The sequence below is a fragment of the Aquila chrysaetos genome, chromosome 14 (assembly GCF_900496995.4).
Source record: "Aquila chrysaetos chrysaetos chromosome 14, bAquChr1.4, whole genome shotgun sequence".
Taxonomy (NCBI): Eukaryota; Metazoa; Chordata; class Aves; order Accipitriformes; family Accipitridae; genus Aquila; species Aquila chrysaetos.
In genome coordinates, this window is record NC_044017.1 from 16,425,999 (window position 1) to 16,452,154 (window position 26,156).

At 41.1% G+C, this 26,156-nt stretch overlaps 1 protein-coding gene across 4 annotated transcripts in view; it reads right to left on the reverse strand.

Moving 5' to 3' along the window:
- The window catches only part of SLAIN1 (SLAIN motif family member 1), a 53,844-nt gene extending 37,123 nt beyond the window's left edge, over positions 1-16,721 (reverse strand). For all 4 annotated transcript variants that reach the window (XM_030036583.2, XM_030036582.2, XM_030036581.2 and 1 more), the window contains exons 1-2: positions 16,093-16,721; positions 12,723-12,862 (exon numbers count right to left, since the gene is read on the reverse strand). In XM_030036583.2, coding sequence (XP_029892443.1) covers positions 12,723-12,862; positions 16,093-16,589 — 637 coding nt within the window. In that variant the 5' untranslated portion in view covers positions 16,590-16,721. The remainder of the gene's footprint in view (positions 1-12,722; positions 12,863-16,092) is intronic.
- Between the last annotated feature and the right edge of the window lie 9,435 nt (positions 16,722-26,156).

The window sequence follows — 26,156 nt, forward strand, 5'->3', positions numbered from 1 at the left end:
TGCTCTTCTGCTGAAGACATCCTATTCCTTTAGTCTATTCATTGGACTAGAGGTAAAACAAAAAAAAAGACTATTATCTAGTGGTTAGTGCACTACTTCAGAGAAGTTAGCTAGGGGTTTGCTCCAGTTAATAAAAGAGAACTTCATTTCCACATGCCACACAGGATGTACGACAGTTCTCCTAAGTGGACATGTACTATACTGCTAACCAGATATGCTAGCAAAAATTTGAATCAAAGATGTAAATTTTTGCTCAGGAGAACAGGTGGCTGGAAGAAAAATATAGCTAATTACATTTCCTAAATTTAAAATTTCTGGTAGCATACATAATTTTTTTTTTTTTTTTTTTTCATTACCATCTGCAAGGGAGGTAAGCATAAAGAGTAAGGGATCCATTCGGTAAGTAACAGTCTCACAGAAGGACAGTTTCCCATCCTTCTCCTAACAGTATAGGATAATAATTACATACCAGGTGGAATTCAAATACATGTGTCTGTTGGGATATAACTCTCGTGATCATTTATCATAACACAAAAAAGATAAAATAATTCAAACATTAACCCTAAACTACATGTTTTCTAACCCTATTAGTTAGTCCTGAATTTTCCCTGCATCCAAGAAACACTCATAAACACATTATAGTTCCCCCTACGACTGTATCTACTTGCCATCTTTATTCACAGGTTAAACCTCTGACAGGAGGGTTTTGCAAGAGAGCTTCTCTGTCTACAGTTTCTGACTCTTGACACCCTGTTCCAAGATGCCACACTCCTTTTTCTTTGCACAAGTATACCTGCTGCCAAAATTGAATCAGACTGGAAAAGCTAAAAGTTAGGCTCAAATCAAGGTCAAAAGCAGCACTTACCCTCCAGGTCCCCTGTGGCTTTTGGATAAATATAGCAGGTGTCACAGTTATGTGCCTATTATGAGAAAGTGTTAACACTATTACCCAAAGCAGAGAAGAGATACAAAACCCTTCAAAAATAAAATATACTGTAAAATAGGTTTTTCATACTTCTAAAACACCAAACAGGGAAAAAAAAAAATCATGACATTTTAGGATTAAGAAAAGTTCTGATAAAGGTTTAAGTGACTGCCACATATAATAAAAGTATTCAGAATACATATCCTCATGTAGAATTAAGGTTCAACACCAACCTAGAGTCAAATTAAGAAGTACTAACCATAGTTACTTCTAGGAAAATGGGTAAAATGACATAGATGTTTGCTATAGATACTATTACCCTTATCATTACTGTCATGGGGGTCAGGGCTTCTGCAACGACAATTTTTAGCCTAAGCAGGTTTCTCTCTTCAGACTCCCTAGAGAAAGACTGATTTCTCCTGGCACTAACTCAGAGCACATTCCTAGATTTAAGCACCCCTGGGGTGATTTCAGACATCTCGAGAGAGACTCCCTCAGTAAACTTTGCCTTGCAAGTACCTCCCAGAAGTACCTACACTGCAGCAAGAACTGTACAAGCATTTAATAATGAGGCAATCCTTGCTCCTCGCAAACTCGTAGGTATAAGCTGACAGAGAAGGAGAGAGGAGTATAATGTTATCAACCAAGAGTACAGTACAACAGGGAAAGCATGAGAATGGCACAAGAGATGAGAGTCAAAGCGCACAAGTTGCAGAAGCACCGTCAATACAATTGCTACACTGCTGCAACATCCTTCTGCCCACATCTTACTTTTTAGGAATAAAAGGCACTCTACAGTATCTTTTAAGCGTTTCCACTGCCAGAACTTGTCACGTCCACAGTAAGCAGAAATGGGCTTGGACATCAAAAGTTTAAGATGTTTCTTCAAGCTTCTCCATGAAAACCATTTTGTTTCTTCCAAGTAATTATCTCAGATTTGTCAGCGCCCACACAGGCCAAAAATAACAAAATCTTTTTTGGACTAAGTCCATCACAAGAAGAACATATGTGCCTACTTACATACTGAAATTTATTTTTTTATTTATAAATAAAGATCCATTTGTGATTACAGTGAAGTACTTCACACCCAGTATTTCAAAAGACGTTAAGAAACAACCATGAGGCACTCATAACGTTGGCTATTTAACTGCAACACATGAAGCAGAAATGACAAAAAAGAAAACTGGTGACACCATGGAGGAACAGGCTGAAGCAATGATTCTCTCCATCACTCCATCCTGCCCTATTTTGTGCTGGCCTACAAATCGTTCTCTCCCCCGCCTTTCCTATGGGTTGGGAAGGAGGAACAAAGAACATTGAGAAGGTTTGCTAGTGTTTCACAGAGCTACTTGAGGGACGTGGTGGACTTCCAGGAAGAAAGAACCTTAAGGCGTTAGGATGCTGAGCCCAGTCCTCTGTATTTGCAGGCAAAACCACAACAGATGACTAAGTTGCTACCACCCACACACTACAGGCCACAAAATCCTTCCCTGCAGCCATAAAAGACTTAAGACATGTTATAAAGAAAAAATTGCCTGAAGCCAAAAATCACAAATACATCAAGTGCCAAATAACTTTAAAATTAAAAAAAAGATATGCTACCAGTCAGATGCAAATTCTTAAGACTTAATACTCAATCCCACGCTTTTACTAAGGCTATACTGTGGTAGTACCTTCAGCTCAATGAAATTGGAATTACATTATATGAGCCACTCCTGAAGGATAAAACAAATGACAGCCCCTAGCCCTAACAGCTTACTTTCATTTCTGACACAAATCTTTACATGGCTTTCAAGTGACTTTAAAAGAAGTGGCAAGCAGTTAATGCTACTTAAAGTCTGTTCACGTGCTAAAAATATGCAAGTTATCTTGCACAACTTATTTTCTTGTGTGCTGATAACTTTTCATTGACATGATAGCATCAATATAAAGCGCACGCTGAATTTCTTCATATGTAAAAAGCAATTCTAAATGGAAAAGGCAAAATAATGAATACATACTGCTGAAATGAACATGAAAAACCTTGGGAACCATATGCCAACGTGCTAATAATTTAAAAGCTATAGCCTGAAGCTACATCCAGAATTAATTAGAAAAGAATTACAAGTTTTCCTTCTAAAACTCTTAGAGTAATTCCATCAAATTAACATGTTACATATTAAAGTCACCTGCAATGTCAATACATGTATTGTTGAAGAGATTAGTTTTGTTAATGATAAAACCAAAGTTTATTAAAAAAATTAACACACTAACACATATATCCCTAAGAAGAAAAAGAAAACAACTTTCTCTTGTAGGATTGTTTCACGCATTCATTGCTATGTCCCAGACCTTTCCTCTGAGCGTCTACAACATCCGCAAGTAAGTTTCGCATATAAGCTCTAATTACAGTCAATTCAACTGCCTACAGTTAAGCATCTCATGCCATTTAGACAATTGGTCACGGCATTTCAAAGGCATCAGTCCCATGTATATGGACAACCAAACCTAGCCCTGTCTTTCTGTTGGCTATAATGGGAATTTAAATACCAGTTGCGTGAAGGTATGCCAGGAGATGGCTTGTCCTCCTTGGCTTGAGGTGAAGGTAACTGAATGCAACATGAGGAACTACAGGACTGGACACGAGATGTTGTTCAACATAACAAAGAACAGGCTGTGAAGCTGCCAAAAGTGACCGACACCACCACAAGAGATGGCTGGGTCTCATGGCGGGTTGAGGGGCGTTCCATGAGAAACAGCTGAACATCACAGGCAGCTGAAGGAGAGCACCAGGGATCTTTGGGGGCAGAGTCCTGAAAGGTCAGCAGTGCTTCATTTAAGTCCCTAGCGTCTGGAGCAGACCCCACTCTTCGGCCCAAAACAGCAGGGGCATGATTCAGTTGTCTAAAACCAGAATGTAATGACATTTAAGGTGCTCCAGCTGGTCCAGATGAGCGAGGTTGTTGTGCAGCTCCTGTATCATACCCATATGCCCCATCTGTATATCTCAAGGACCCAAGAGCATGTCAAATTACACTTAGCAACTTTGTTAAGATAAGTAAATCATGGCCAAAGTGACTGTGCTATTGAATTAGGTATACCAGACGCCTAAAATTAGGTGGAATAAATCTGGGCCATATCATGTTCTATGAATCCACATATTAAATGCTTGAGACCCAAGGACAAGGTACTTACAGTCAGATACAACAGAAACAGCTCCATGTCTGGCTCTGGTAACTGAGACACAAAAAAAGTCTTTCCAGGGGAGATTCAATCACCCAGATTTTCCTCTGCGATTCAGATGCAACACAAAGCAATACCCCGTGTACGTCAGCTAAGACCAGCAGACACATACGATAGCTTTTCCATCAACTACTTCACAGCTGTATGGACTCCGCCACAAAATTGTTGTGCCTAACTACCACAGAAAGATTCACATCAGCTACTAGTATGTGAAAACACACACAAAAAACCCCAAGTGTCCTGTTTGTCCCCATTCTGGAGAATGAACTTAGGCATCTAAACAAATGATTATGAGCAAGGTCTGAAGTGCCATGACTGAAGAAAAAGGAGACAATGAAAAACCATCTCAGAACGAAAGGCATCAGGGCTATTCTTGCAAAATGCAGAGGGTATTCAAGACTTGTTAAAAGTATGAAGGAATATTGTCATCTAATCCCTTCCAATGTTAAGTACTACCCAAGTTTTTTTTCTAATGAGTGGAGAGAAATGAGTATCTCCAGACTCAGTTCAGACAATTGCTTAAGAATGGAGTGAGACAGGTTGGATGAATTGCCCTTTGGCTTCTTCAGAGTCAATGGACAACTAGTTTTTTCTAGGTATCTAACTTTAGTAATTAAAGTTAGATTAAATTAATCATAACTTTTAGTACCAACATTACAAGAGCTCTCTAGTTACTAATGCTTACCCTACTTAGTGAGAAACAATCTGTCCTCCAGCAACCGCAGAAAAAACTAAGCGAGAAAAGAAATTAACTGATCTTCTCTCCTATGCAGCACAGGATACAACTCATCAACTCTTACAGTGGAATTTATCTGCCTACATGATGGCAACTTCATCAAAGTTAGCCACCTCTACTTCTATGTGTAACCATTTTAGAAATGCACACTTCAGGTACAAGTCATCTCACCCTGAATTAATATAGCACAGGTAGCAAGATCAATATTGGTACTACGTAATGAAGACAAATGAATCCAAAAGAAGCTGGCTTTCTTTCCAAAGGTGGGAAAACTTATTTGTTCCAAGTTACTATGCATTTGCAATGACCCTCTGCAGCATGGGGGGCACACAGGGTTGAGTATGTTCAGCTGTGCTTCCGTGCTTCTGCTTTCATGAAAAAGCTATCCCCAAATGGTGTTACCATACCAATTTCTCTGGTGTTACAAGGTGGGTACAATCTCAGCTCAGCCAGACGGGTACAATCAGTTTTCAGGTACTTTACATTGTAGAAGTGGTAATGGTGGTCCAAATTCACCTCATGTCTTGGTTTACATGACCTTTTAATTGTGGTAAAACAATAAAATAAATAAAACAACAAAATAAATAAATAACGCCTAAGCTATCAGTTCAATGTCACTTTAAAATTGTTACTCCATATCAGTTTTCCGTAACATCTCATAGTCAAATACTTCGATCGTAAAATAAAATATTCAAGAACATGCTGCAGTCTATTTTGTCACTTATTGCCTTAGGATTCTTTAAAATTAGTAAAAATGTAATCTTTATACTGCTGCAAGTGCTTTTCAAAACAAGAATTACATAGGTTTCAGCTTTTTTTTTTTTTTCCCCTGAGAAAAGCAATTTTTAGTCTTGCAGGCAGACTTACACTACTTTTCTCCCTCAGTCTTCTCAGAAGTGTGAAGCTTTTAATTAAGTATTCAATTACAGTGTGCAATCAAGCCATATTCAAAGACTTTTAAGAATGGCTTAGTAACCCCCTCAAAAGTGAATATTCCACAAAAAAAACCTTCTTCTGCAACTGTAAATTTTACAAATATATCCTATCTAGAAGTAAAATTAAGAAAATAATATTTTAGGGGAGCTTCACAAGGGAAAATTATATAAAAGACTCGCGAATTTGATTTTTATAAACTCCTATGTCTCTATCTTTCATACTAACTTATCCTCTGTCTTGCAACAGAAAAAAGATCAAGCATATCTGTGAATGCCCAGGCCTCACAAATACTCAGATTAGAGCTTACTGACTACATTTCATTATCAGGTAGAGTCAAAAAAGTTTTATCGTATTACAAGAACTTTTGCATGATCCCTAAGCAAAAGGAAATTACCGGTGTAAATGTTGTATTTCCACAAAATACAAACAGAGATATACTGAATGTGGAACACTTGGTAAAGCAAGTGCAGATAATCGACTTCTTTCTGATGTATCAAAATGCGAGGTCAGCTGCTAAGGGCAAAGACTGTATGGCATATTTACAGGACTGTGGACTATATCCCAGAAATACACAACTCTCAAAGGATACTTAGGGGTCATGGAATAAAACAATCCGAACAAAAGCTTCCCAAAAGATGCAGTGCTATGAAGACAAGAACCAAAGTGCTCCCTAAAGTGAAAATAGAGAAATAAACAAAATTTTAGTAAAGAAGCAGTGCTACCTCTATATACCACATGGGGGAAGCTCGTCTACATTCTGAAATGTTACTCCCAGCTCTCTTCTGCAGACATCAAAAATAGCCAGTGAAAGAAAGCCAGAATGTAAAGACAAAAGCTGTAACAATAATTTGGGGACCAGCAAACAATGAGCAAGACACATAGACTATCAGGAGCAAAAATGAAATGAGAGCTCCAGAACACCCCATAGAAAAAATATCTTCAGTGGATAAGCTTTCAAGTGCTCACAGGTCCATTAATAAAACCTAGGTTTCCTTTTAATTCTTATCCAGGAAAGTAGTCATGTACTTTGGAAACAAAAACAGTGACCAGAACTCTGCTGGATAACACTAATTGTGCCTGTATTTTTAGTGTAACTGTCAGTGTTGATGCTACTACTATCGCTTTTAGACATATGCTGCATTTGAGCCTATATTACAAGCACAAATTATTCTTATCTTAAATAAGCCTACTAAAATCCTCACATAAAATTTGACAGTGTTTCTAGCTGTTTAACTACTCATGATGAGTTGATAATCCCAGTTCAGTAGCTAGCATGGATTAACAGAACACTTATATTCTAAAACGGGATGGGTATCTTCTCAACTGAGGTCAGATCCAACACCACCTCTCTACCACCATTTACATAGACTTCAGAATTCAGCATCATCTTCTAATAACAACCAGAAATCAATTCTAGGAAAATATTTAATTATAAGCTGCACAACAATCAATCCTCAAATATGAAATTAAATTCTTAAATAGTATGCATATTATAATTTAATAACAAGTAGAAGTCATATTTAAGAGCCATATTAGAAAGGCAAGGGATATCTGTGAAGTGAATACAAAATGTCTGATCTTCTATGCACTTGTTGCCATAAGGGTTTTCAATGAGACACTTCTACCTTGAAGCGTACTTGCAGAGTAGAAATGTTCGGTGCTAGAGAGAAATACTCTGTGTGAAATGCAAGCACGCGCTTCTAAATAGAATATCAAACCTGAGTTTTTCCCAATTGAAATATACAAATCATCCTCAGCAGCTGCATTAAAAAATCCAGCGATATCAGCATTTGCAAAACCTCTAAGAAGTGCTTGGAATTATGCAGCTGTTACAACAGGTTACTTCAAATAAATGCAATCTAATAGGAAATAACTCCTCTGCGTGTATATGCGTGCTCTGAGCACTAAGCTTGTACTGCAGCAGAAGACTGCTATGTACCCCGTCCTCTGAGATGTCACATTCCCTGCAAGGTGCTCAGATGCTGATAGGAGTTACAGCTGCTCATCACCTTTTATTATCAGAAACATACACAAAAAGGAACCGAATCAGTTGTGCCACTTCTTTCGTTCCTTCTAGAGCTTTATAAATTTTATTATTTATGATGGAAACAACAATCCAATCATCTGCAAGCTTCAGCACGTTATCATTTGCTACCCCATAAGCATTTTACATGAAACTTTAATCTCCATTACATATGAAAAATAAGGATGAGAAAGCTGTATTAAATCTTATTAATCCCATCCTGAGTGCTAGAACATACATCTCTGATGCATCAGTGGACAGCAAATAAACCTATTTTAGAATAATAAAAAAAAATCCCACCCTGCACTGGGTGCAGCACTGGATCCAGCTCAAGCATACAAAATAAAAGCTTTCATCCATTTATAGTATTTTCTGTTTGCTTCTGCTGTTAACATAGTACAGCCTTAAAGTTCACTATTACAGCAATTCTTAACAGTTGATGAAATGTACTTTATATCTTAAAGACTCCAAACTAAATGACTTCACTATGAACCATTGGGAAGTGGAAAAGAATTTAGGACAATGGGACAGAACCTTACCTCTTTCTGTGTAACAAGTTTCACCTCCAGGTAAAACTTTCTGGGGCCCTTTTAGCTGTAAGATTTTTTTTTTTTTTTTTTTTTTTTTTTTTAACAGGTAAAAAGACTGTAGTACTGTCAAATTAAATCTCCCCCCCTAGTTTTTCTTCTGGATATGTTATATGTTTGGATATCAAACTTAACTGACACGTACTGGATCCCAGTGTCACAATAAAAGCTAAAATTTCACTGATGAGATTCTTGGGGTTTGTGAAATCATAAGCAATTGGAGAGAAACGACAACGGTTCTGTTTCACAACATACCTTATTGTCCACTGATGACATAACAGCATTCATCCTGAAGCACATTACTCATTTTAAGAAATGAAGCAGAGTTTAATCTTAAGACTATAAATTACTGCAGCCAATTGCAAAACCTACAGACTTCTGTTGCCTACTCTTTTTAAACATCTGAAGCAGTATTTCTGAGTAAGAACTCAAAGCCAAACTCTGAATCTAGCCAATACTTCATATTCTCCAGGAAAGAGGAGTTTTCTGTCTGGAAGGCTGAATTGGATGAGATATGCTTTGAAGGCCTGCATAAAAGCTGAGCTCCTACAGACCGACTCCTCACTAAGCCTCTTAACTCCTCAGTTTATCCACCCACCCACTCCACAGCATTTTACAGAAGTGAAGCTATATAAGGTATCTACAGCCAGGGTGTCAATCAACACCTTCTCATCAATTTCAGAGGAGTTATACCCCTCTGCACCAGCTAGGAAGTTTACACATCACCATCTCTCTGCTCGCTGGGCTTAATACTGACATGTCCCAACATCTCCCAGTATTACCAAGAAAATATAGAAGAAGCTCTACCACACCATTAAGACTGTGATGTGGCCCTGTTGATTTGAATGAGGCTAAAGAACTAAAATAGACAGCAATATTAAAAAACAAAGGGAGAGGGAGCTGACCCTACAGTAGATAGAGAACTGCTGTTAACAAAACAAACTAGAAAGGTTTCAAACAAAAGATGATTGAAGAAGAGGAAAAAGAAAGAAGTGGTCCAGGTCAGGTCACAGATTAAAAAAAAAAAACACCAAACCACAAATACTACCTCAACACTAGAATTGCTCATGGAAAACAGGAAAAAGCTAAGCAGACATCTTATCATAGGAGGTTACATTTAACTTTCATCCTTCTTAAAGCTAGCATACTTAATCCACAGAAACAGGGCTTTCAACAAGCCTAGTTCATTATAAACTAGATATAAGCTTTACCTACTTAGTGGTAGACCAGAGGAACGTTGTGAAGCTTGTCCAAGTTCTCAAAGTGCTTCACAGCAGAACAACCTGCTAGAGACCACCTCTGTGCTTATACCCTTAAAGATTTATGCCAAGATGAAATCTTACTTCCACCATGAAATACTTAAACCAAACATTTTCATCAGAAACGAAACAGGCTGGTGAGCGCAACAAGGTGAAAAGTTAACTAGCATCATCCAAGTAACTCTCCAGCCTGTATTATTTCATCGCCTAGGTCTGCTTTGGCAGAAGTCTCTCACAAGACCTTTAGCCTTCTTCTGAGCTATCCTAATGCTGGGATGTTTCAAACAACAAATGAAAACTTTTATGAAAATCAGGATATAATATAATACGGAAAAATTACATGAGCAGGAATAAATGAGCACAGCTTGAAAAATCATAAGAAGATAAAGGAATTAGTTAGAACTCAGAAAAACAGCCTGGCAAAATTTTACTTCTTTTGGCTCACAGCTTCTCTCTCTGTGTGCACTTACTCAGATATGCTGACTTTGCAGACAAAAATCAATTTTTACTGCTTTTTATTTCTATGCACACTATAGTGCCTAAAGAGCTATGACAATCTAAAGTGGATTAATTTTTGGCTAATGCACCATGGACAAAAGTACTAAGCGAATTCTACCTATAAGCCGTTTCAGAAATCACAGACCGGTACATTATAAAAGTTTTTTGACTGCACATTTAATAATTCTCAAGTACATTAGTGTTACTGTTGACTCAGTGCCAAACAGAAGAGGCACAATGAGATTTCAAACATCCCTCTAAAATGCCCTTTCAAAGCATATGGCTAAAAGGGGAAAACACTGTTCAACTTACAAGTACAAAGTTTGAAACTTCAGTACCAGAAAAGAAGAATGCCATTCTTACTGAGTCACTTTTAAAATTAGGATAAAATTCCGTGTTCATATTTATACACATGTACTTACTGATAGAGTGCACTACAAAACAAAAAACAGGAAAGTCAAGTTACAGAAATCTGTTGTACTTTAAAACAGAATTATTAGATACTTACAACAATCTCACATCTGGTTTCAAAACTGAAGAAGAAATAAATACCATGAAACCAAATTCTACAAAGTGAGGGTAAGAAACATGGCATTTGCTTATTACGTATTATTTGTAAAGGTATAGGTGATAAAATCTTTAGAAATATGAGCATTAATCAAGTCTGAATTATTAATTAAAACAATTTTAGCATAAAACTGCTGCAGCAGAAACTCGAGTCCATTCCCTCCTTGAACATACTGCTCCCATAATGGGTTTTATACATGGCACATAATTTCTCAGAAACTTTTTGCAGAGCCCAGGAAATTCGTGAACCCATCATCATGACTAGAACATATGGATCAAAGCAACCCAACGTAACCTTACGTGACATATATCACTCGCTGCGACTTCTGCACAGAGAGAGATTGAACCAATAACCACAGAGTGACTTAAATTTGAAACGATAAACGTGCTTTTCTAGCGTCTTTATTGCCTATTAAATTTAAATAATACCTTGTAAGGGGAAAAAGAGGTCACAGACTCCCCTGGCTTGTTTCCACAGGCACATTATGGACCTGATTCAGTTGCCCATACCTGGATGCGTTGGGCCACCTGGGAGGCCAAGATACCATCAAAGGAACGGCCGGTAAGGCACAGGACCTGCGGGAGGTCTGCACCCGTCCTGAGTGGAAGCTGGAGGTCAGCCAGGGTAACCGAGGCCGTCTCAAACGGCACCAGATGCCTGTGTGGGACAATCTAAATGGAGCTTCTACACCGGGACTCGGCTCCCGACTGGGACGCCCTACACCACACAGACATACCTTCAGGTCACCAGGTGGGCGCTGAGGGCCAAGCGCCCGTTACCGCCAGTGGGCTGAGGAGAGCTACTGACTTCGTCCCAAGGCCAGCACCTACACCGCGTCATCTGGGCAGCTCCGCAGACTCCGCCGACTCGGCGGACGGACAGAACTCCCGTTGACCGCCAAGCACGGACACCCAGCTCACGCTGCAGACGCCCGAACTCCGGTGGCCAAATCACGAGCCAAATTCCACCCTAAAGCTGGGTGGGATGATTACCAACATAGGCACCACAGTTCGGCCCACCGAACTGCAGGCAAATGAGCTCAACTAAATATTGCTAGGACAATAATCATTGTAGGATCTCTTATAGTGAATGCAAAGAGACAGATGCCTTCAGAGACTGATTCAGTTAAATGCCTGATTTTGGATAAGACTAATCCACAGCTACCCATATCCTCCAAAGCATAGAGGAGCATGCTCAATCTCTCTTAATGACAGCTGTACGACCATATGCTCATATTGTCATTAGCTTTATTTCCTTCTCCTGTCATCTTCCTATATCGTTCATTTGCTGTTTCTTTCCAAGTAAGTTATAAACCTGAAGATAATATCACACCTTAATCACTTTCTTCAACAACACTTACTACAATCTTAATGGGACCCCAGATGGTAAAAAAGTAAAAATAACGGCACCGAACAGCCACCAGATTGATCCCAGTACTTGAGACTACCGAGAGCCCACCAAAGTAGCGCTAGCAGTCAAGTTACAGCTTTTCTTGGTCTGTCCTATACTTAGCAAAGTCCTGATACTACCTTAGATGTGGACAAATATGCCTTTAAAAATTTATAGCACCAGGATACTTTTGACTTTACAAAAAACCAAAACCACTGTTTTCAAATCTCAAGAGGTACCAATAGTGAAGTTAGCATCAAAGTTTTCTTGCCAAGATGTCCACTATTTTAAGCAATGGATGAAAACTGTGAAGTTTAAAAGACACAAGTTATGCAGGGGAAGAAAAGGATAACAAAGGAGGAGAACACTTGAAGAAATGCATGATCAGAAAAGAAAATAAAAAAAAAATCAAACAACTGTTAGCATTTATGTAGTGAAGGAAGACTTGCGTACATAGGAAAAGAACTGTAAGTCTGCCATTCGTAAAGCTTGCTAAATTGTGAAAAACACCAAACACGAGTGAAATGCCAGACCAAAAATGCCAACTTACTAGTAAAGAAATTCAAAGAATAGGATTACCTTGTTCCAACCTAAAGCATAGGGAACGTTTTGCAGCCTCTATCTCAGGACTTGGATGATCCAGAACACGCCTGCACCACTGCATAGGACTCAGTGATTTCTCTTGAGGAGTGAGAGTCTTGGTAGGCAAGACGTACAACCTTAACCAAAATACACACAAATATCAGCAAGATATGCAATACTTAAAAGTTTACTTTTGTATTCTCACTTTCCTGCCCACTAATAATTTATAACAGTGCAAAGCCTTGCAATATGATATCTAATAACAAAACATATTCCGAAGTAGAAGAGTTTACATTAGTTTTCTTCTTCCCTCCTCAGAAAAGTAGGTGGCGAAATATGAACTCTACGGGTCTGGCACATCAAAACAAAGTTCAAGTAGATTTCTCACAAAAATCTTCCATCTCGTCATTACCACTGTCTGAATTTCAGCACTGTCCAAAGTCGAAATGCATTAGGTGCTGTAGACACGCCAAAGGTCCTACCAGTTTTCCCTTTTATATTTATCTTTACTGGAGATCAGATAATTTCAGTATTTGATTTTACATTTAAATCACAATTTCACTGTTATTTATTTCACTCTTTTACCTATAACAATTTAATCTGCTTGTCAGAGCGCTGATTATAATTTAATTTTCATACACAATATCTTCTCCCAGATTAACCCAATGTTGTACAAGTCAGACCTTTAAAGATTAGAAAACATGTTCTGAGAAACAATGAAAATCCAATTTCAATATTCAATTCCAGCAGGAAAAAAAGAAATAGGCAAGACAAGCTAGCGTATATGCATTATTCTCAGACAAGAGCAGGCAACTCATCAGATGGTCCAGCACATTAGGAAGCCAGGTATCAAAGCAGATTTCATGGGGAAATTCTTGAAGCTGGGACCTGCGTTGCTGCCGTCGCCCCTGCAGATTAGCGTACACCAGCAGACGCCGGTTCACCTGGCAGACTGCAAATCTCCCGGGAAGGGAGCTATTCCGGGCCGCTGGAGACGGCTCGCAGCTCTCTGGCCTGACCACTTCTGATCCACGCGGACAGTCAGAGCCAGATTCTCAGGCAGCAGCAAAACACTCCACGGGCTGCAAAAGAATCTGGCCTGCACACAGCGGATGCAAAAGGCAAGACCAAGATAAAAAAAAAAAAAAAAAAAAAAAAAGACTGAGCTCCTCAGGGGACCGCTAACAGGTAGCAGCAGCCTTTCACCTTCAGGGTTTTGGCTCAACAGCCACCCAAGTCCCCCCAGAGCAACTGTTCTCCCATGTCTGCTCTATGTTGGTTTTTTTTTTTTTCCTTTGAAGTCAATCAGCACTCTCTATCCAGCTCACAAGGAATAAATATCCTCGCTGCGATTGCTATCTCTCTTGGCAATCCCAGCAGAGATGAACTATTGAATTTCTCTGAGGAGAGGACTCATTTCCCCTGACTTCCTGTGGTGCCTGGCTACACGTTTAAAAAATGATACTGAAAAAAAATGAAAAGGAAAAAAAATTTAAAAAAGCTTTCAGCTTTCCTGTTAACCTGCAGAAGTGCTTCAGAAGCTAAGTATCTGACTGATGATCAGACGTTTGCGTAAAAAGCTGAACAGCAAAAAGAGGTTTGACTTGTCTGCAACGATGCTAATTTTTCTACGTTTTTTTGTAACTGCAGTTAAAAAAAAAAAAAAGCAAAGGTATTTAAGGCCTAAAATTACTAATCAACAACTAGGATACACATTGGTCTTTGGCTTTCCAGATAGCAGTTTGCTTTCAAGACTGACATTACAAAAAAGCCCCAAGCAGCTGGCATCACACAGCTGACCTTTCATGGACAACGAGGGAGATTTAGCCTTGAACTAAAAACATTCAACAGATAAAACAACTCACTCTTAGTGGGATAAATTTGTTAACAAATCCCTGTCACCAAATTCTTCCTGCAGACACATATGTGTGTGTCATGAAGGTAAGTTTTGGCCCCCCAAAAGCATTTAGGATTGCTTCCAGGGGGCAAATCAAATAGGAAACTCTACTGAGGCACATCAAAAAAGACTGACTTTGTATTGCACTGAAATATAAACAGGGAAAACATTTTGTTTAACAGGACGGGATCAAACAAATTCAATATTCCTTAATGTGAAGGAAAGTTAGAGGTTAGGACCGAGGTAAAATTTGATTCAAGTCAGGATCACCAACCTCAAAACAGCCCTGCGCAGACTAATGGTACACACAATGAAACAACACTGACAAAAATTTCCATACAATTTGTTGATGATTCTCAAAAGCAATTTTCAGAAACTGCAGCATGGTATTTTTTTGTGCCACGAAGTACACACAACCATCATTCAAGACGTATTTATGACATATGGATTAATAAATTAATTCTCTTCTACCAAAAATAAGGATGTTTACATGCATCTCAGCTGCATTATACTGTATTTTATTCTTAGCTGATGTAAAACCTCAGCTCGATTTAAAAGCTAACCACATAAAAAAAACACACTGAAACTTTGACAGGTACTTAAGAGTTATTTAAATATAAATAATATATTTTTTATTACTGACACTTTAAGACAACTGAGCATCAATTATGTTTAACGTGGTCATGCAGCCAACGACTTCCATAGTATTCCAGCAGTGTCCCTACAACGTTTGTCCACGTTGCTGAGACAAGTTTTGAGGCACCAGGCTTACTTATTTATTTATTTATCTCTCTAGTCTAATTTCCCCTTCTATTTGTTTTTAAGTGAGCGTTATCATTCCTCTAGGTCGATTTTATTTTCCACTATATTCATTCGCTATTCATTTCTGCTTTTAATTCAATTTACCGGCGCCCAGCCGTGCCTTCTGGAGCTACACAGGCGCTGAAGATACACAGCCAAGCATTTAGATCAATGTCTAAAAGACAAAAGCCCTCCCAAATCCCTGAAGATGGGAGACAATTGGGCACAGATTTTAGGATGGGGAGGCAGCGCTGCTCAGATAACGGCTTTCCCGGAACAATTCCGCTATTTTTAATTCCTTATGTAAAGAGGAGGCCGAAACTAGGCTGAGACCTGAAATTAAAGAGAGGCTACCGCCCTCGGCGGGGACAACGAGCACAAATCGCCCGCCGAGGGCGCGGGCGAGACTGGGGGGTAGAGCCCCCACCTGAACGCCATCCCGGAGACGGCCCCCTTCCGCCGGCAGAGTTAACCGCACTGATGGCACGTTTTAGTGGGGGGGGGGGGGGGGGGAAGGCAGATTTAAGCAGAAGGAGACCAAGTGGATTTGGGGGCTAAGGCTAGTGAGAGCCCGGGGAGCGCCAGCGGGGCGGGCGCTGCGGGAGGCGGCGGGGGCCGCCGGGGCCCGGGGGGCACAGCCGGGCCGGGGCCGGCCCGAGCCGCACGTACCATGTATCCTCGTCCTGTCCGCAGCAGCCGTCCTCCAGCTCCAGCACCGCCACCTCGTCCAGCACCGTGGCGGCGGCGGCCGCCGCCCCCGGGCCACCGCCGCCGCCGGCTTCCTGGCCGCCGCCGGCCGCCGGCAGGCCGGGCGAGGGCTTGAAATAGGCGAGGGGCTCCGGGGGGCCCAGGGCGGCGGCGCACAGCAGGGTGGGCACCGGGCTGGGCATGCAGGGCGCGGCCCCGCCGCCCGCCACGGAGGGGGGGCTGGCGGGGCGCAGCCCGCCGGGGGCCGGCGGCGGGGCCAGCAGCAGGTGCGGGCCGGGCGGGCCGGTGGCGACCGCGGCGGCGGCGGCGGCGCGGCTCCGGAGCTGCTCGTTTTGCTTCTCCAGCTTCCGCACCAGCTCCTGCAGCTTCTTCACCTCCAGCTCGGCGCTGACGGCGGGGCCGGCGCCGCTCCCTTTCACCTCCGCCATCATCGCCGGCTTCAGCAAGGCAGCCTCCATCCTGCCGGCCCGCCGCCGACCGCCGGCACCTGCTCCGCCGCGCCGCCGGAGGGCAGCGCCCGGCCCCCCCCCCCCGCCCTCCTCCGCGGGCGGCGGGGAGGCGGGAGCGCCGGGGAGCGCCGCTCGCCGCGCTGGGGGCCCGGCCCGGCCCTGCGCTGCCCGATCCCGCGCCTCCCGTCAGCGGCGACGAGGACGCGGGTGGGATCCCCTCCCACTCCGGCAGCCGGAGCGCCGCGCACACGCAGGCGGCGGGAACAAAGAGCCGCCCGGCTCCCCCGCCATCGGCCCCGGGGACGGGCGGCGGCGGCCGCCTCGGCGGGCACCTCGGCGGGTAGCCCCCGGGGGCGGCGGGGCCGCCTCAGCGCGGGTCTGGAAACAAAGGGGCTTCCCCCCCCCCCCGCCAACCCCACCCCAGCCGCGGGCTGGATGTGGCCCAGGACGCCGCTCCTCTCGTGAGCCGCGTAATTAGAGCCTGGTGGTGTCAGGGTTGTAATTATGCAGATCGCAAGTGTGATGGGAATGGGAATCGCGAATAGAGGCTTTGTTGGGTTTGAAAGGAACGAATTCAGCCCAAAGCAGGCATTTGTGGGGTAGAAACGTGCTGATTCTAGGAATTCGGATTCACAGCGAGGAAAGCGACGTATTCTTGAAGATGCGTTGCTGGTGAAGCAGGAATACTGAACCCAGCGTAGCAGAAACCCGCATAACTACTTCATTGTTTATGGATAGGAGAACCCCTGAGGTGAAAGATGCCCTCGCATTGAAATGACTTTTTTAACACAGTCCAGATACGTAGATGGGTTTGTAACGTTCCAGTCTTTGAGAGAGGGATGAACGACGCTCACTCATGGTAGTGTTTTACGTTGTCCTTCGTTGCCTAGTATCGGAAGGAACCATCGCTTGCGTCCCTTCCTCCCACCTAGCAGGTGAGCAGAGATTCCGTGTCGCCCAAGGTAGCTCAGCCATCACGCAGCCCTCATCGGGTTCATTGCTCCTAGCTGCAGCTGCAGGGGACAACCTCCCAAGTTACTGTCCTGAAGTCTCCTAAAGCTCTGATATGAAATGGAGAACAAACCTCCAGGAAGCATGGAAGTTGCTCAGCCCCCGCTAATAATAGCTGTCAGTCGGTCGCTACCCAATTCTTGAGCATCAGCTTCGGGCAGAGTAGTAGCCGTAACGGCCACCACTGCCTCCACGGTGCTGCGTCGCTGTCTCAGGTTTCCTAGGTAAGGAGGAACGGACACTAATTCTCCGTTCAGGGCATAAGTCAACTTTTAAATCATCCAGCCTGTCACAGTTTTCTCTCTTTTGTTTATAGCCTGAAAACTTTCTTCTGCGCGTGCACGGGACAATGGCACTAATGTTTGTCAGTCTTTTAAGCGCTCTTACAGTGCAAATAATAACAGCTGGAACTACAGGAATGACTGGAAAGGAAGATAGAGCAGGGCACAAAGCAATGGCTTCCAGATAACGTAACTTTTATCAAAGAAGAGAGCAAGTACAGCCCCCAGTATATTACATTGCAACCAGATAGGGCTTAATCCAAAACTTTTGTTTGGTGTCCTCTGTCCCTTTGGAAGAAAGAAGTGGAAAAATGAGAGTAAAAACCATCTGGCCCCAGTTCTGCCACGCGTCATCAGAGTGAGTAACATAATCCAGTTTTCACTGCTACATATAGCTGTAATCTTTATTCCCGTAAGTAAAAGAAGAATTGAGTTTCTACATGTTTAGCCCCAGGCAAAAGGCATATCTCTCAGGTTATTTTCACTAATAATGGTACTAGCCTTAATTCTTAGAAACACATATGCTAATCCAGTAAGACTGTAAAGTGCTAAAAAAGATAATTAGCAGTGTGTGTAATATTGAGTTTATTAGACAGCAGTAATATACAATGAAAAAAGCCAAGAAGAAGTTTATGATAATATCAGTGCTGGATGATGCAATGAGGGAGAGGCAATACTCAAAAGAGATTCAAAATGGAGGAATTACTTTTTCTCTTTGAACCAGGCAAGCAATGTTACTTAGTGGGCCAGCAAAAAAACAGGAAACGGGTATCTGATTTTTTTCAATTGCCAGAACAGGAACATGACAATGTGGTCAGGATATTGCATTGTTAAAAAAAAAAATCTAACGAATGCAGACAACAGTTTGGAGATACATCAGGAGATGCTTTTGGAGACAAGCTAGAGCATGTAGCATCATGGCGCAGAATCTTAAGAGTCGCCATGGAAATGCTCGTCCTCAGTTATGAGTAAAAGTAGTTGCAAATTTTCAACTGCCTTCTTCTGTTTGTGCCGCCTACGCAAATGTTGCATGCAGACACTTGTTTCAGAACTGAGTTCCCTAGGAGAAAAAGCTTAGGACTGAGCATAGTGCCCTAGCATGGGTACAAAAGTTCTTCCTGGCAGTTCGGATGAATTGATCACAGGCAGGATCAGGCTCATTACATCTCATCCCCAAGAAAATGGTCCGGAAGGTTGGTTCTTCCTTGAGTGAGACTGCCTTGAGCCTAATTTCCATCCAGCAGTATGGGTAGAAAACAGCTTAAACTTGTGCACGCTTCACACCATGCTCGCAGTCAGTGTGAGAGACCCTGTGTTTTTCCCAGGCATTTCCTGGACGGGTGGATCTAGTAAAGCGTAAAAATGCATCTCGCTGTGTTGTATTTGTTGCTGTATTTTAAATGTACATCTAATTTCACTAACATGTAATTTCACTGACAGCGTAGGTTCGCGTAGAGGTGCTGGCAGATAAAATGTGTGTTCATGAACACGCTATCTCATGGTCTTCATGCTGGCCTGCTAGTCTTCTGCAAAGATGGTTTGAACTTTTTAGTCATTAAAATATTTGACCTAATTGTTTCATTTTTAAAACACAAATTATTTTCCTCCCAGTATTGATGTTACTAATAATTGTTAATGAGCTCCATTTGATATCCCAACGCTAGCTGATGAGTTTGATCAACCCAGAACTTCATAAGCTCTTTACAAACCACAATGAAGACTTGATGGTTCCATTTCTTTTTTTAAGGCATTGATAAAATGTGTTTAACACTGACCCCAAACATCCTAATGTGTCCATGGAACCTGTTATTCCTGGACCTGAGAAATTATATGCCCTAAATCCATAGAGATCTACTATAGGATGCTACTTACATGGTATCCTATAGTAGAAATTTTTGAATCAGTATAGTTACTAATAGGCTCCCAATGCAGAGAACAAAGAAGCAGGAAGTCTACAAATCCCATCTGCTCTTCTCTGATAATAAGCCTGTTGCTTTATGCTGCAATAGCTGCAGGCAGGACCCGCCTTTCAGGCAAGCCAGTAAAGAATTAATTGCAGTAATCCAGTCTGGGCTGTACAAAAGATGTTTTACAATAAGGTCAGAGCACGGACAGTAAACTCCAAGTCTGGGGAGGTTATTTTGAAGTGCAGTTCCAGTCTGAAAAATTATTGTGAAAGTAGTTTTATAAAAATAGAGCCACTACCATGCCAGCAGAAGCCCATCTAATCCAGTATTCTGTCTTTAACAAAGGCTGGTGGTAGCTTTGTAAGGAAAATATCTCAGAAACAAGAAAAGTATAGAGGGATTTTCTCCAGCTTTCGGAAGTTGCCGAATCGGGACATCTGGACCGTTTATTTTTGATAACTACCTGTGTAATAATATTACATTTGCTGAGCCCCATTTTTAAACCATTTAAACATTAGGGCTCTACAACACCCTGTGGCAATTAGCGCTGCAATTTAATTATGTATTGTAAGAAAAACTACTTCCTATTATCTACTTTAAATCTGCTGCCTAGTAATTTAATTGGGTGTCCCTTAGTTCTGGTTTTCTGAGAAAGACAGAATGATTAATCATTCTCTATTCAGCTTCTCTTTGTCATTCATGACTATAGAAAACTCAGTTACTTCTCTTCCAAGCTGACAAGCCCTAATTTATATAGCCTTGCCCCTACAGAAGTCAGGCTGAACCTCCCATTGTTTCCTGTCTCCCTCCATAATGAAAACTGAATTTTCTAACCCATTGTTTCCTTTCTATTAATACTCCATGTTTTCATATGTCATGATAGCTTAGGGAAAGACTCTGACAAAAAATTCTTGTAAATCCAAATATACTCATTTAAAGAAATCAGCTTAACCAAAAGCATATTGGCTCCTTCAGAAACACTCATATATCACGAGTATACCTTGCTTTAAAAAAGCTCTATGGACTCTCCTCCTATATATCATACATATCCAGATGCCTCTATATTCTGTTATTTATTATAATTTGTACAAATTGGTTTGATAGAAAATCAGACTAACTGAAATGTAGTTCCCCAGAGCAGCTTTCATGTTTTTTCAAGCTGATGCTTCCAATTCGTTTGGCACCAAGTCTGCTTTGAATGAGGGGGTAAATGTCTGTGAGAAGTTCAACAATGTCACACTTGAGCTCCTGTAGAGTTTTTGCATAGATACTACCTGGTCCTAGCAATTTGTTATTGTTAAATTCATAACTTTGCCCTAAAATGTTTGAGCAATCAGACATTTTCCCAGAGTTATAGCACAGATTCTTCATTCTCAATGTCTCCTGCAAACATTTTGACTCCCTAGCTGTTGCTAATTTCCTGCTAATTTACTTTCTCTTTATTATACGGTTTCCTTTTTTAAACTACCATGATTCTTTCTGGCTTTTTCCTTACTGAATTAATATTAAACTGAAGTACGTTGTAATCATGATTAGAATGGATTTTCTATAGATCAAAGTCAAAACTGCATCATTTTCTGTGAGCCCCAGTTGCTCCAGAAAACCAGCATTTGTGGTATCCAAAGATATTGTCTGTGCATTAAGGTTAGGGACTGCTAGTTTGTAGATCCACCTAGACAGAACTATCCATGACAGCTCTAATATAATGGTTTGTTATTTTATTTTGACTCATCAGTTCCATATCAAATCACTCTGGCTTTCAAATGCATTAATCCCTTCCCTTTCCTTCTCTTCCTTTCCTTTCCTTATAGACAGAAAGCAACAACCTGAATCTTGCAAGTCAGGATGGGTTGTTTCTTTCTAATGAGTCTTCATCAAAAACAGAGACGAATTATGCTTTCAAAGAAGCTTGAGCATTTGCATTGTCTCCAGAATACAAGTATATTGGAGAGTATAATTTGGTTCACAGAACCTTACCACTGATGAATAAGAAGGAGAAGGTAGAGGGGGAGATGTGGAGTTCAAGGTTGTTAATGAATGAGCTGATAATGTTAGAGTAAAGGTTTTGAAATAGCAGATAAGCTGTTTAAGTGTAAAATGCTGAAGATCATAATGACAAAAGTACAGCTTCTCTCCAGGAGGCTAAAAATCCATGACACGCATTTTGCCAGAATCCAGATTTCAGCTTGATTTGTCTTCAAGGAACAGTGGCCACTGACACAGGAAAAATGCCTTATTTCATGATGACATTAATATCCTGGAGGGTTCAACTAATTCTAGTCCTTTTTTTCTTCTTTTTTTTTTTTTTTTCTGTCTTCTGTCATCTTTAATTTTGTCTATCTGCATATAGTTGGAGAAGCAGATTGAAGAAATTCAGCAGCTTTGCAATAAAGCGGAAAAAAATTACTATCCATGTTAGCTACTCCATCATATGGATAACTAAGTGATTTTTACAGTTTGTAAAATTTTAGTAAGTATAGGCCAACAGACTGAACGCTTTATGATACTGTAAAATGGTTTAGAAGTTACCATGTTAAAAAACTAAGCAACAATATGCTTAGCATTGGTTATGTGACATATCTCAGAAAAATTAAATATTACAAAACCCCCTCAGTCCAGCAGTAAATATGTTTTTTGGAAAGGCACATCTGAGCGGCACTGATACCATGTCAAAAGATCATGGAAAGTTTGCAGTTGCTTGGAAGGTTTTTCTTGTGTCAAAGTGGGTGTGTTAAATTTTTAGATGGGGAATGGTTTCAAAAAATAAGTGTCTGAACTTTCATCCAAGTTCAGTTTGATCAAGCAAAAATCTTTGCCAAATATCCAGAAATGCCCATGTAATTTATTTTTGTGATTTCTTTTTTCCCATCAGATGGGATAAAAAAAAAAAGCTTACCATGCAAAAACCTGTCCTTGCACTATCTATGGCCCACTCAGTCACAAAAGATCCAATAAATGGCAAAGATACCTAAAGGCGAATTTAGGTACAGTTAGAAAACCTAAATCCAAACTTGTTTTCCAGACCCTCTCTTTCATATACTATAGAACTTGCAGAGTACTTGAGATCTTTCCTGCAACGGATCATTAGACCAGCATAAAAACCTTTGCCATTCCTCTTGCCATGCCAGGTCTCCTGGGTCCGGGTAGTGATGGATCTATCAATCTTTCTGCCTCTGGGTCCCTTTTGTCCATTCTGGAGGTGTACAGTCAGTGCCAGACACACCTCCAAGGCTGGAGGAGAGCTGCAATACAATCAGCCCTTTCTGAGACAATCTGGAAATAGAAGAAATGCGGTGCGGCGAAGGCATTTCTTGAGTACGCTCACTGGATTGATGAAGGGTGTATGAATTGTGGTGTTACAAAAAGAGCATGTTCTTCTTAGCTAGATCTTTTCCTTGTGTTTTTTCCAATTTCATTATGAGAAGCAAAGTCCCTGTTAGCTCCACTCCCCTGTTTCATTTATGTTCCTACTGGGGAGATCCTGGTTCTGAATTGAAGGCAGGGAAGTTTTTAAACAGTCCTGATGATCTCTGAGTTAAAAACCAGAAACTGGAGTTCTCAAAGCATGTGCTCTCCTCTGAGTATCTGGGATGTCTTACACTAGAAGAGGCAGAAAAAATAGTGCTCCTTCCTTGCTTTCCTCCTTCAGCTTTCCTCAGATGTCATTCATGTCAAAAATGGTGCGCTTGCTCCCATGGAGAATTAGGTCATGAGAAAACTGGTATTTTACTACAAAAGGCTTTACTGTTACTTTTACTTATCTGTTACTTTGGTAAACAGATAAAAGCAATGTTCAAGTGCATTATCAATTGTATAAACAGATAAAAACAGTGTTCAAATGCATTATCAATCATATACTTCTGTAGATTTTCCAAATATTAGTATTTTAAATATTTGGCTGTTTGAGATTATAATGCTACAGGTATGGTTAGCTGGATTCTCATTCTTAATTCCAAGGTTTGAACTACATACAGGGATAACATAATTCAAAGTTCCATGGGTGCAAACACCCTAGAGGAACCAGAAGATGTAATGACAGACCAATGTTTTCTGGAATATTCATCTTACAGTCAAGTTTGACTATTGATTTCAATGGCACCATTATTTATGGCAACACTATTACTTTTTAAATTCCTATGCCCAGTTTTCAAAATCACTGATTCTACTTGCCCTTAATTGGCTTCTTTGCATAATGCTTTCATCCGTTTCTTAATCTTTTCTCCTTTTTCTGCTTCTTTGGGGTATTTTGACATGCGAACACTATTTTTTTGCCCCATTAGGAAAAATGGCTTGAATGCCAGAAAAACTTTGCATTTTCTTTCCAGAAAGGATTCTGTTTCTTTCTTTTTTTTTTTTTTTTCCTGAGTAGGTAGTTTTAAAATGTTGGCTGCCCATTATTTTGACCCCAATAGCTGTCTAAGCTCCCTAAACAGATGTCTGATGACTGCACAGCAATGCCAAGACTCAGACAAGTGCTTTTGGCATGATTATACTCAGATATTGACTCTAACAGGACAAAACCAACCAGTTTTAAGTCTTGGCACAGGCTATGAGACTGTAGCTGTCAATTTATAACTGACACAGTTACAAAAACTCCACAAAAATAGTACATTTACAAGCAGCTTGTTGGAAAGGGAGGTGAAATCTGAATTTTTCTTGAGCCACTTACGCAGGTGCAGCAGTACCACCCAGAGGCCAGTGCTGTGCTGGGCACTGCACAAAGAGAAGGAATTGGTTCCCATCCAAAAGACCTCAGAGACTGGAAAGGCAAAGAAGATACTAAGGCTTAGAAGAGATCATCATATGAAGACATTTCTAGTAGTCTCACATGAAAGCCCCCCAAATTCCACTCCCTCACCATCCTACTCCAGCCAAATCTTGAGTGCAGACAACTCCTCTAATGTTGCTAGAAAGGAACAAAGCATTCACAGAGATAAACAGAGAATCATTCGGACTGCTTTTAATTATGGATTAGACCACTCACATGAGATGGAGAAACTCCGGGACCTGGTCTTTGCTCCCAGGACTGTCTCTATATTTTCTAATCTGCAGTCATTCCTGAGGGGCCAATATGCACACAGTGAATGTGCAGGCAGTGCAGCTATCCTGTGGGCCATGGGCCATAAGGATCCACCCTGCACAGGTCGGGGAACTTGGCAAAAACATTAATGGGAACATCTAGTTTATTCCACACACCAGCCTGTTCCACTGTGTTACGCGACTTGGTTAAAACACAGGTACATTGAGGCAGAAATTGAACTTGGCCCTCCCACTTTCTGGGCCATTGATCTGTTCAAAGAGGAGAACACCACCTCCATGATTTTAGAAGGCAGTAGTTACCAGGAGGTTTTTGAGGAGGTCTGATCTTAGAAGTCACGCCAAACATGTTTTGAGAGTATCTGCAGATTCTCCTCCCTGAAATGCAAGGAATGTTTCTAAGTCACAGTTTTATTGATGTAGGAGATTAGAGCTGAGTTGCTCAGACCAAGCAAAGCACAAAACAGGACAGTAGGCCTTTGAACTCAAAGAAGGAAATATCTCATGAGTTTAAGACTTCAGTGATTCTGCATCTGTTAAGCAGCTAAACAGAGCTATTTTGGTCAGCAATTTCAGACTTCGGCACATCAAACCTACCTAAGTATTAAGTGTCTTTACCCTTTGTCTTTATGGAATGAAGGATGTCTGTGAAGAAAAATGAGGTGTTTTAGTGCAGCAGAAGGGAGAAAAGAAGGCTACATTTCTCCCTCATAGCCTGATACCAACTTGACTGGAAGCTAAGACCACCTCCTGGTGTAACAGAGTAGCTACAGTGAGCAACATGCAAGTATGATCAGAAAGCAAAACCAACCTCGAAAGTGGATACTTCATTCTAAACAACAGGGTTATGTTAAAATATCAAGGAAGGCAAGCAGAGTAGCAGAGTTCTGACCTATATATATTCTGAGTAAATAAACTGAACACATGAAACCATCCCAACACGACATGGATCTCCATACCAAGGAGCAAGGAATAGAGCTGACCTACTGAATAAAAGCAAGGCCCTTTGATTTTGACCAGTTCTTTACAAGCCTAGCTAAGGAGGCTCTACAAAGTAAGGGAGAGCATGTCTTGTCAAACTCACAGAGATACTTATTTCAAGAGGAAGAGAACGAGAGGAAAATGTTACAGATGTTTGTCACCTTGTGTCAAGCACTGCTGGGGCGGGGGGATGCTCAGGCTGAGCATTCAGTAAGAACCTACACACGATGCAACAGAATATATTAAAACAGCAAAGCTGTTCTTGTGACATTCCTTGTTCTTGTAAATACCAGTAGCTTTGAAGCCATCTACATATTTAAATGCATCAATATGTATTATATGCATTATTTCACTCCTTT